Below are 12,857 nucleotides of genomic sequence, written 5' to 3'. Positions count from 1 at the left end.
GTTCACAATAAGGCGGAACAACCATGTCATAGCCACAAAAACTTGTCCGCCTAGTCATCACAAAATAATTTAAGAAAATGTCAAAAAAAAAAAAGGTTTATGACCGCCGCGGCAGTCTCGGCGGCTCACAATAGGCCGCCGCCACCGCCCCGTCCTCGCCACCTCCCCCGACGCTCTCCTCCGCCGTGTCGCTCCCCCGGATAGCAATAGGCGCCACGGCACCGGTATTGTAGACACTCTTAAATAGCCCGCTCTTGGGTCAATGCATTGCATTTACACTATGAGAAGTGTGACTAACAAATAAGGTTTGATAATTATTATTGAAAATTCTTACCTCCTAATCATTAGTTTGAAAGAAAAAAAATGTCCATCAAAATCGAAATCAGAATCTGGAGAAACAATCTTGAATGAGAAAGATAGATTATAAGATCTGATCTAAGTGATGGAGATCAACATGATACAAATTTTAAATTCAGAATGTGTACAATTCAAGTTTGCTAACTTTTTATAATCATATATGCCGCTGATCTTATTTTAAACTATCTTAAGCATCAGACACTAATGCTTATTTAGTTGAATGGAATTCAGAGCATTAATTTTCCTAAGAGCAAAACTGTGCAGTTTGATAGAGCTGCATAGGAGGGTACTTTGTATTGAGAAATAAGCCACGACTTAATAGTGACAAGCAATCATTATTTAACGACCACTGAAAGTTTCTTATCTTGAAATAATTCGATTCGAGAGAATAAAAAGGTACTAGTAGTACATACCATAATCAATATTTATATATAGAAAAGATGTCGATAAGAGATACTCCTTTTGAAACTGGAATATAAAATAACAACTCTTTAAATATTTTTCGATTGTTTCACATTATTTTGGTCAAAAATGGTAATGAGATAAAATCAAATATGATAGTGATAACAAAATACGTAGCATTATTTTTCACAACAGGATGTTATATTTTTAGTAATGTTAAAAAATGTTGATGTATTCTAAACAATGTCGTTGTTATATTTTTAGTACTCCTAATATTAAAAGATGTTGATATATCTAAAACGCAGTGATTTTGTTGCCATATCGTATTTGATTTTTTTCATATTTATTTCAGTTTTGACTAAGCGTAGGTAATTGAGAAAAATTGAAAATTTGTGATTTTATATTTCAATTTTAAATGTAGGGAGATTGACCAAAGTCAACCAAAAGTTATAACTTAAATAGCAATTAATTATTCCTAGATAAAAACAACTACTCACTTTTGTCCTTTAAAATATTATCTTATGAAATAGCATCAATTTTAATACATAATTAGTAAAATAAGAGAGATAGAAAGAAAACCTGATTTAAGTATTGTTTATGGAGGATGAATATCATTTTATTAGAGAGAAAAAATTCCTAAAATAAAAAATACATAATTTTAAGGAATAGACTTATAAATGAAAATAGTTCTTATTTTTAAGAGACGGAAACACTATTTGTTATTGAAAATATCTAGAAGGGCTTATATATCAATGAAGCTAACACCTCTTAACTTATAAAAAATGTTCACATGCATTGAAAATTTGCTAGTACGTACTCTATTTCTTTATTTGTGAGACCTATTATGCATCTTGAATATCGTGGAAGAATTAATATTAAGATTTTTTTTTCTACTCAACCCGATTGATAATAGATATATTATAAACAACCCTATTTATATACATCATGTTAATATTGATATATTTAATCAAATATTGCAATAAGAATTGACATATAATCTTGAGCACATATTGCCTAGCTAGTGAGGTAAAAAAGCTCACACATATTAGCAACTTTGTCTAAGTTTATTGAGGTCAGACTCTGACAGAAAGAGGCCGTGGAAGCCGGTGGGGATCCGCTGCGGCAACTTCACGGCGGCGATTATATCAAGATTAGGAGACTTGGCATCCATTACTATGAACTTGGATTCTTGAGTTTTGTCATCATGTAAATATGTGACTAAATAGCCATCATCTTCCTCCGCAATTGGATTATTGGGCTCCCTCGCCACGAAAAATGGCTCGCTTCCATGACAACCCGGCCCATACCGGCGACTAGCCACCGCACAATCGCCACCGGATCCTTTGATTGGTATCGATAGGTCTAGCTTCACCACCCCGATCAACCGTAGTTCACTTACTATTGCTGCATAAATGTACCTACATAAATATGAAGAAATACTAGATAAGAAGAGGTCGCATGTTTCACATTTGTAATTATATAGGATAGCTACTAAAATTAAAAAGAGCTCTCTAGTTTAAAGGTATATTGGTCTCTGAACTTTGGCTAAATTCTGTCATTTCCTATAAATTTCAGAATTGGTCTCAAGTATCACAACTTTACATTCTAAGCACTATATCTGTTATTTTCTAAACCGATCTAAATAAGATATTTTTTTGCAAAACTCAATCTATATGCTATTTTATACAACTTTTTAAGTTCGTGACAAATATGATAAAAAGTCACGTGCATAGGAAATCACTTTGATTTAGTTGTGTAAAGTAGAATAAAAAATTTACATGTGCGTTAATTGGATATGGTGATGAACCTGCAGTGGAAAATATCGAATGTATTATATAAAGTTTATGCATATTTGAGAATAATTTTAAAGTTTATGAAAAATGTAGAATTTGACCAAAATTTATTATTTTAGATGTCAGTATTCCTCGTTTAAAACATCATGCGTATAGTATCTAATTTCAACCAAGAAAACATTGGCACTTTAATAATTCAAAGTCTATGAATTTAAAGAGATTTCATAATATAATTTGAAACAAAAAAAAATACTAGCCACAAACATAAAATAAAAATAGCCACTAACTAAAATAGTCATTTTAAGAAGGTTTGTTGTGAATTATCTTAATTCACAACCAAGTTAAATAAAAAAAAATAAGTTTGATACAAATTTAATATTGAATTCGATAATTAAAAGCAAAACACTACTTTAAAATTAAAAAAGTGGGTAGTTTTTATCTTTTAAATAAAAAATTAAATTTTCTTTTATTTTGTTTATTGATAAAAATAAAAAGTACTCCAAATAGGCCATACAAAATTAAATTTTCTTTTATTTTGTTTATTGATAAAAATAAAAAGTACTCCAAGTTGGTTGAAAAAATTAGTGGAATGTGGGACCTATTTTTTTATATTAGTTTTATAATAAAATATGAGTGAATTGAGTTAGTGGAATGAGGAACCTACTTATTATTTATGGTAAAAAATGAAGTGTGAGAACGGACTGAAATGAAAAAGTGTGACTCTTAATTGAGGAGGATGGAGAGAGTAATAAATATTTAAAGTGGAGAAATGGAAGTGTGAATCTTAACGGGACGGAGGGAGTATTATGATCGTTACCGATGTTTCTTAGCTGCATAAGCAGGATTAATAACTCCAAAGTCGAGAATCTCCGGCGACAACCTCTGTCTCCGCACCACCCTCTTCCCCTTCACATCCACCACTATCTTCTCCATCCTCATCTCCGCGCTGCCAACGTTCTCCAACAACTTATCCACCGCCACCGCATTCGACGCCACCACGCACACGGTGTCGCCGCCGTCTTCCTCCCACGCACTCGCGCAGTGCACCGGATTAAACCCCGCCGCCTCGATCCACACCATCTCCCCCTCATCCTCCGCGTACCTCGGAATCACCCCCAGCCTCGCCACCTTCTCCCGATCTACCTCCACCGGCGACCTCCCCTTCAAAATCGACCACGGATTCACCACGATCTGCACGTCGGGGATCACCGCATACCTCTCCGTCACCGCAAAATCGTGAATCGCCGTGAATTTCTCCATCGAAATCGGCACGTGCTTCTGCCGCTTTCCGTCGGAATCGATCCGGAAAAGCTTCAGCGACGGCGGCGCGCCGACGTATTCGTACGCGAATGCTTCTCCGGTGACGCAATCGATCTTCGGATGCGCCGTCATCCTCGGGAACGGCGCCGATTTTATTCCGAAATCGTGGCGGCCTAGGGTTTTTAGATCCCCCTCCGCCGTTATCTCAATAGCGTAGGGGAGATCGGATTCGCAGAGGGCAAATAGGCGATTTGAAATTAGGGCTAAGCTGGTGTTGGCGGGGCCGAGGCCGTGATTGATCGGATCGAATTGGCCGGCGATTACCCTAGCTGTAGTTAGAAAAAAGCGGGAAATTGAAGCTAAGAGGCCGCCGTTGAAGGAGGAGAAGATGCTGGGGACAAAAGGATAGCCAATTTCACGCTCCACTGCGTGTTTGTGCGTGTTGACGTAGCGGCAGCAGAATGTGGGTTTGCCGTGAGAGAATTTGATCATGTGAAGCATTCCGTCGCCTTCGAATAAGTGGTAGGGCCCGTTTGGGAAGAAATGAGGGTTTGGGCCGTTGCGGATGTAGGCTCCGCCGTCGAGGCAGGCTGGGAGGGAGCCCTCCACCGCGTCGCAGGCGGTCGGGGGGAGCTCGGACACCGGGGCGAAGTTGCCCGAGAGGACGTGCTTGGGGTCGAGGGAGGGGGGGAGGGGAAGGTCGATGACATTGCATATGAAATCGTCTAATGATTTGAAGATGATTGGTAATGGAGATTTGATGATGGTTTGATCATATTTGGGTAGATTTTTTGTGAGATTGTGGAAAATGGTGGAAGAATTCTTTGTGAGATTGTGAAAAATGGTGGAAGAAGATTTTGCAGTGATGAGGGTAAGTTGATGAGGATGAGAGTTGTTTGAGTTGATGGTGATATCAAGATTTCTTGGAATGAATGTGGAATGGAGGATTAGGGTTTCCATATTTTAAATTGTTGAAATGATGTCTAGATTTATTTGAATTCCAATTCTATTTAAGAACTTCATGCCGCCTATAGTTTTGCTTAGAGAAGTTGCATACTACTACTATTATAGTACAACGTGTAATTAATTAACAAGGTAGAAAACGATACAATCAATAGTAAGGCAAGTAGCATATGATCAATGAGGTGATGAAGAATCATATGTGCTCTGAAACCAACAATATTCAAATAGAGATCAATTAATTTTTTTAAGAACACTCAGATAAAAGAGGCAGTTTTCATGAATTAAAAGGGACAAAGTCACAATTTTCTCAAACAAAAGTACTTACTATGATTCTAATTAATAAAAGTCGCAGTTGTTATTAAAATAATCAGTTAGATTTAAATCAAGCCAATAGTTACGTAAAAAAAAGTCAACAATTACAAATAAAAGCATATATTACGAAGAGCAATAATGGCATGTATGAAAAATCATATAAAAGCACTTTTCAATTCTATTTAAGAACTCCATGCCATACACATTTTCTTCTTAGAACTTGTATGTGTGTACAACGTGTATTTAATTAACAATGTAGAAAATGGTAAGAAACACTCTATATTAATAAGGCACATGGATTCTGAAACCAACAATATTTAATTGGCGATCAATTGTTTATTTTTCTTTTAAGAAAATAAATTTTACAAGCTCTGCATTCAAATGAAAATTACAATTCTTATGAATTCAAAGTGATAACTATCATGGATATCGATAGAGTTGTTAATTAACAAAAGTATTAATTCTAATTCTAATAAATAAAAGTCGCAGTTGGTATTACAAATTCACATGTAATAACAATTACAAATAAAAGCAACTGTTATATTATCACAATGGCTGAATAAAAATAATGGTTCTAATCATTAATAATTAATCGCAACTAATGATGATCGCCCCCGATGATCATCTAGTTAGCCTAATCATTAATTAAATTAACGAGTAAACGGTTTCTTGTGAACGAGATCTGTGTGGATGAGATGAACATTTGATTATTGGTGATTAATCGATATAAGTGAGGTAATTTGCAGGACATTATATGAGTCATTATTCGGCGTGAGTATAATTCAGACAGCAATGGATGTAATTAACCTTGGGTCCAGATTATTCGGTATTGTTTGTCTCAAATTAATCAAATAAAGATATGGCTTTTTCTTGCTGAATCCGTTGTCGTTGTAAATTATAAGGAATGAGATCAAAAATGTCTGCCAAGTAACATTGTTTACCTTGTCTCTTATTGTACACAATAATATTAATTAAGTTCAAAATGGACTGCTACTAATTAAAAATCAGGGGAAAGGATCAAAATTATAATATCATCATCAATATAGACAAATGCACCGACGAAGTATGTGAAATCAATCTCCGGCAGATTCTCTCAGCACCAAATAAATATCCAATTACAAAATTCTTTTTTTCTTATTTTATAGTTTTTGTGCGAATTATTAATTATTAGGGTAATATTAATTTTATAGTAGTACTAGTAAATTATAGTTTGTCTTTTCTTTATCAGTATAACGAAAATATCACAACTTTAGGATAATTACTAGTGTTTTAATTTTCATTTAAAAATGTCCAATAAAAAATTATTGAACCTAATATTAGTATGCCTTGAACTCACTAGTGGACATACTTAGAAAATGGGGAGGGCTTATGCCCCTACCCAAAATATTTTTTGGAATTTTTTCATTGTGGAAATTATTCAAAATTTTGAAATTTATCTCCAACCCTCACCAAATTAACGATATTGAAGACTAAATCATCAAAATTTGAATAGTAAGAGGGGCTGAAATGAATCAGGAAATAAAAAATTACTGTGAATAAAATGAAGAACAATGCTTTAATTAAACTAGTTTGAGAAAAAAGATGACTTGATTACAATTAATATCATAAACTTCGTAGTAAAATGTGTCAAGAAAATGTGGTTTTCTAAAAATTGCCAATCGTTTATTGGATACTATAAATTAAATTAAAGTCTATTCGTTTTGATGGAAATATTTGGATTTCTTTAAAAATGTGTTATGTTAAACTTTCTATGGACTTAGGGAGAGTAAACTAAATTTCAATTTAATAACTTAGTTTTCAATTTGTGATTCTAATTTTTCGTCCCCTCTATAACTTTTTCCAGAATCATAATCTACAAAGTATTATTTTAATTTTCTTTCCAAATAATCGATGTAATCTCAATTTTTATTTTCTTAGTAATTTTAATCCATAAATTAACTTTTGGAATTTTTTATTTTCAACTTAATTATGCAAAAACTTCTTTGTATTTTGACTAGTATGTTTTTTTATATCCACCAAATTTAATATCGTTTCTATTTATAGAAAGATTTCTACCATTTTTCTCCCATCCTATTGTACTTTATCATTGTTTCTTCCATAAGATTATTTTTCGTAGATAATGAGGATATATAGTGAAGTCCCTACTAACCAAAATTCTTGCATCCGCCCCTGCCTTGAACCCGACTCTATGCTATGTTTCTGTTTTAGGCAGTGGCGGAGCTAGAAATTTTACGGTGGGGGCAAAACAACCATTATAATTTGTGCTCAGTGCTAATGACACGAAAACAACTCGGATATGAGCAATATTAAAAGCCACGCGTGACAAATGGATGATAATTTTTTAGAATATAATACCGATTTTACTAATAATATATGATATATTTACATATTTATTAGATCAACGTATTATTATTCCAGATTTATTATAATAAAGGAAATAACATTAAAATTGATTTTATTAATAGTATCATGTAATATTTTAAAATATTTATAGGGTCAAAGAATTATTTTTTACTCTTGAATTATAAAAGTCATTTTTTACAATTACAATTTAAAATGATTCATACAAAATTACAAGTGAAAAAAAAATTACTAGTAAAAGTTATAATGTAAGAAAATCTACTAATGAGCTACAAGCATAGAATCTTACTAATATTTTAAAGCTAAATGATTCAAAAACAGGAGCATATTATTAAATATGAGAACTGCTGCGGGGAGAGATTCAAACCTAGTACCACGCAAATAAATGACAGGAAGAATATGCAATTTGTATCGACATGGATTTTAATATAAAATTAATAAAATAATATAGAGGTAGAAATAAAAAAATAATTAAAATATTATTAGTGGAGAATGAGTATTACCTCATTAAAGAGAGAAGATTTTCCAAAAATAGAAAATGTATATTTTTGTGGACGGACTAAAAAGGAAAAAGTATATATTCTTATAAGACGGATGGAGTATTAATTAAGAAAATGGCTGGGGCCCAAGGGCCCCCTGGCCCCACCGTGGCTTCGCCCCTTGTTTTAGGCCTTAATTGTTATATTGGGTTTAGCCCGTCGTCTGTGTGCCTTTTTATATAGAAGTAGGGCACACAACTCTGTAATCTGAAAGCAATCTGAGTACAATCTGTTCTCCATTTCCTGCCCGTGGACGTAGCCAACACAACGTTGGTAAACACGTAAATTTTGTGTAAATTTTGTGTCTCTTTATGTTTATGTTTGTCTCGATTACACAATTGCTCTATTCTGTCACAACATCTAAACTTACACCATATCATGGGCGAAATTTAGACCTTATTAAATCATATTGAAATTTTCAATTCATCATAATCGTTTGTGGTATCATTAAATGTATATCACAACTTATCAATGGTTCATTCGTACCCATTCGTTGTGGCATCATTCATCCACAATTACCAGACTTAAGTCGCGTTCCAAGCTGATACGCCGTCAAACGTCAAATCAAGAACGACCTATGCAATCATTCCAATTTCGGAGTCCAACATCTTCCCCGGCCACACTAACTTATGCGACAAGTAGTTGAAAAACACTTGACATATATGGTCCATCTTTTGCAACAGCCATGACTAGCTAGTTCCTTGGTACCGAAATCCTTGTCCACAAATCCAACTTAAAAATCACCTTAAGCGCCGTCTACCGCAGGAAAGCCTAGCTAGCGAGCTTCACACAAAAACAAATTTAGGGATTGTAGCGTGAAAGCGCCGCCCACTTTGAGTGGTCGTCGTAGTCCAACTGGCAATGGACAATTGCAGCCATGGACGATGATGTAGAAGCCTCCTAGCCTCTAGTTCCACAACCTTCGTCCTTCGACAACAAATTCACCAATGTGGAAATATATTTGATTCATTATTTGAAAGTTATTGATTAGTACTACTCATTGTTTTATTATACTATTACTTTTACATTTATTATAAAATAATACTACTACCAGCTATGCACAGATTTATTTATAACTAGTATCACCCTCGTGCGTTGCACGACCTATTTCATTTCCTCGTGTTAGCTAATATGAGAAACTATATGACTATATGAACTTACAAATAAATAAATAAATATACAATAATATTTTATTTGACAACTAAAAACATAAAATTAAATAAATTTACAATAAAAAATAATAAAAGCACATATATTAAATATGATATTTTTGGATTTATATTATAAAGGGAGCAACCATACCTTAACAATATATGTATCGTTCATTACTAAAATGCCATCCATATGAAATAATTAATCTCAAAATCTATACAATATATAAAAGGGGAGTTTTGGGGGTATTTAGAAAAATATTCTTTTAAATAGATATTATTATTTAAATAAAATTATTTTTTTTTTTCACTGAATTTTAGTAGTAAATATTAATCTGCTATTGATACGTTACTTGGTGGTTAAATTAGTGAGTAATTTTTTAAAGTTAGTGGGGAGTTATTTAAAGTTAAACTCCCCTTTTATGTACGAGACACCCGTTTTTTTTCCTTAATTTCCAGATTGATTGACACCTCTCTCACTCCCTGTGAAGTAATTGTAAACATATGGGGTGAATATTGTGCATTCAAACGCACATTAGTGCTGGGTGTTATTTTTGTTCATGCTACTACATTCTTTAAGGGTTTTGGTTTCGCGAATTATGCAACAATACAAAATGCTGAATTAGGGATGAAAAGCATGGATGACCAGGCGAATAAAAATTCTTTCAATTGATTATTTCTGGTTGTTTGAATTTTGACTCTTTTCTTCCATTGAATCAGCATTTGCATGTCAATAATCTCTTGATTCTATTATGTTAGTATTGATTTTAAATATTAATTCTTATGCTTTTCATTTTCATTTGGATTTGATTGGTTCCAATGAGAAAAAAAAATTGACTCTTGATTAAAAAAATTCTCTCTTCAAAATTGGATGCTACTGAGATCACTAAAAGAAGCGGAGTGAGTTTTCCAAATCCCACACAACCACCAAATCAGTCCGTATCACCGCTGTACTCCGGCGGTGACGCCGCCACATATTGGCCGCTGTTCTGGGCCGGCTCCGACCAGCACCAAATGCAGCAGCATCCCGACAATGGTACGGACGACTTTAAAGATGATATACGAGTTATTTTACCTATTAGTTCTGTTGAAGAGTGACGAAGTGTGAAGAATTGAAGGTTTTAGTTTATAGTGATGAGATTGATTTTAATTTTAAAGTTAATGTAGTATATAAAGAAGTTTTAAAAATGATGAGTAATTGTCCATTGTGTTTAATTCTTTATTGTGATAAAATTTTATCTTCCTATTCCATGATTTAATGTTTATATGTTATGTGATTTGTTACAAATTTATTATGCTTCAATGTTGATTTTGTATAGATCTTTTATTCTCATATAACTAAAATTGTTACTCATATTGTTCATTGTTTATATTGATTCTAATTTTATTTAATTAATTTAAAATTAAAAATTAATGTATTAAAAATATATTAATCTGTGCATAGCACAGGCGTGATACTAGTTTATAATAACCATGAACAATATGAGTAACAATTTTAGTTTATGAGAATAAAAAATCGATACAAATAAACATTGAAGCATAATAAATTTTGAAACAAATCATATAAAAAATAATATTTAAACATTAAATCATGATTATGCAAAAACTTCTTTGTAAAGATAAAAACCACAATGCTAAAATTTGTATATATTGCAAATGGCCACCAAGGTACAAAATACGATTGGTCTAATCAAATGCAAGCAAGCAACGCTCCAAGTTTCATACATATAAGATCTAGAAAATATATGTATAAAAAGTGAAATCAGAATAAAAGTGAAACATGTATATTAAACATGACTTAGTATATTAATAATTTAGTTGAGAATTAATTAATTCGAAAATAGAACATTGATGAACATACCAAGGGAGTCCCCAACGGTAAAAGTTTTGCCCCTTGCCATGTTGACGCTGCTGTCCCAACCGGTGGAGTCGCCGACGATGTGCGTAGTCTGCCCGTACACCGCCGGAGATATCACAAGCACAAAGAGGAGCGTAGTGGCTCTACCCATTTTCATTTTACTATATCTTTTTTATTCGGTCATTAGTGAGACAAAGGTGGTAATTACAAGCTAATGAGAAAAGTGCATAACAATTATTTAGGCAGTGGAGAAGTATTTAGGTAGTGGAGAATCTAAAATCAATTCAATTTATTTTAACTTTATCGGTTAGATCCACTTGATCATACGTTTAGCCAAAAAATGACACAAAATGGATTTAATAAATCAAATGACACAAAATGACTATAATTATCATATAAAAAAAATTCCAATGGCATTTATGTAAATATCTAGAAAACTCCCCTTTTATATATTGTATATATTGTATAGATAATTTTTTTGACATAACAATATTCTCAATCAGTTTTTCGATTCAGATATGAAAAAACACTCATTTGTAACTGTATTCATTTGTTATATCAAATTAAACTAACAATAGAAATATACTCGCCCCTTCCTTTAAAATTTTGTCATATTTTTTCATTTTCGTTCGTCCCACAAAATTTATCATATTTCACTTTATACACTCAAGTAGCTTGGGACAATCCAAAATGGAATACGACTTAAGTAACTTGGGACGGAGGGTATATAAAACTAATATATAAAAATATGATGTTCATTACATTTCTTAAAATCTGTCATTTTTTATTTGTCAAAAGATACATTTCCTTTTTTTGGAAAAAGCTCTCTCTCTTATTAAAATAAATTATACTATTTTATTTCTCCATCTAACACAGAAACAACACCTCTTAAAATTTCGTGTCATTCCCTAAGTGTGTCATATATTATAGGACGGACGAAGTCATTATTAATTTCATCTCGATTGGCCTAACGGGTTAGCCCAAAACTTAAAGATTGAGGTGAGACTAACAATTTATAATCTAAACAATTATACTCTTTATGTATTCTAAAAGTAAAAACTCTTTTCTTTTAGTCTATTTCCTACAAATAGAACTCATTATTTTGAAAAATAGACCTCACAATCCACTAACACTAATTCCACTAAATTTTTTATTTCTTTCTCTTATTTTATACTATATTTTTTATCTCATTTCCCACTTTGCCAATTTTGCACTAAAATTCATATTGTTTTCAAAGTTTTTATTTTTACGGAACGAAGTAAGTAATACAAATAGCCTATAACCAAATAGGTTGATAACTCGATGAAATTATACATTGTAAAATATATATTTTAGTACAAACGAAGACGACTCACTAGGACAGGAGGAAGTAGAATTTTGTTTTCTTGATGAGACATAATGTATTTCAAATTTTCATGTTCTTATTTCAGTCGTCGAATAATGAAACTCGTTTGGGTCGTACTGTATAATGATTCCATTTACACCAAGCAAAACTTTAATACAATGGGTGGGCCTGTAAATGGGCCTATGGGGATTCACGAATGCAATAAATATGTTAAACTATACAAAATATAAAGCCTAATCAACTAACAGAAATGGGCTTTGAAAATGAAATTTAAATTGGCAGAAATAGATTAAATTAAAATAATTTTATAATAAATTTAACAATATATTTAGCGATATTCCAATTGCATACTTAGATCAATAAATTCAATAATATTATATATTTTCAAAAAACAATCACATTAGAGCATATCTATCACAATATATCAATGTTATACACATATAACATCAAATTCTTTTAATTTATAACGACTTCTATTAAAGTATATTATTATATCAGTCTATACCACACTCAATC

General features: G+C 32.4%; 1 protein-coding gene across 1 annotated transcript; it reads right to left on the bottom strand.

Annotated features, from left to right (window-relative positions):
• Positions 1-1,772: 1,772 nt before the first annotated feature.
• Positions 1,773-4,772, bottom strand: LOC125210417 (probable carotenoid cleavage dioxygenase 4, chloroplastic). The gene is made up of 2 exons (XM_048109976.1): positions 3,370-4,772; positions 1,773-2,177 (listed from the first exon to the last, which is right to left on the bottom strand). The coding sequence occupies exons 1-2, from the start codon at positions 4,770-4,772 to the stop codon at positions 1,805-1,807; spliced, it is 1,776 nt and encodes a 591-aa protein (XP_047965933.1). The 3' UTR covers positions 1,773-1,804.
• Between the last annotated feature and the right edge of the window lie 8,085 nt (positions 4,773-12,857).

This window comes from Salvia hispanica, chromosome 3 (genome assembly GCF_023119035.1).
Source record: "Salvia hispanica cultivar TCC Black 2014 chromosome 3, UniMelb_Shisp_WGS_1.0, whole genome shotgun sequence".
NCBI classification, from domain to species: Eukaryota; Viridiplantae; Streptophyta; class Magnoliopsida; order Lamiales; family Lamiaceae; genus Salvia; species Salvia hispanica.
Note: the sequence above shows the minus strand (reverse complement) of the source record. Positions and strands in the feature narration are given on the sequence as shown.

What these genes read in the sequence shown, in the direction of transcription:
- LOC125210417 (XM_048109976.1), bottom strand. Translation starts at nt 4,772, where the DNA reads ATGGAAACCCTAATCCTCCATTCCACATTCATTCCAAGAAATCTTGAT. An exon ending in TATGCAGCTAAGAAACATCG is followed by an intron (nt 2,178 to 3,369) that starts GTAACGATCATA and finishes ATATTTATGTAG; the next exon opens with GTACATTTATGCAGCAATAG.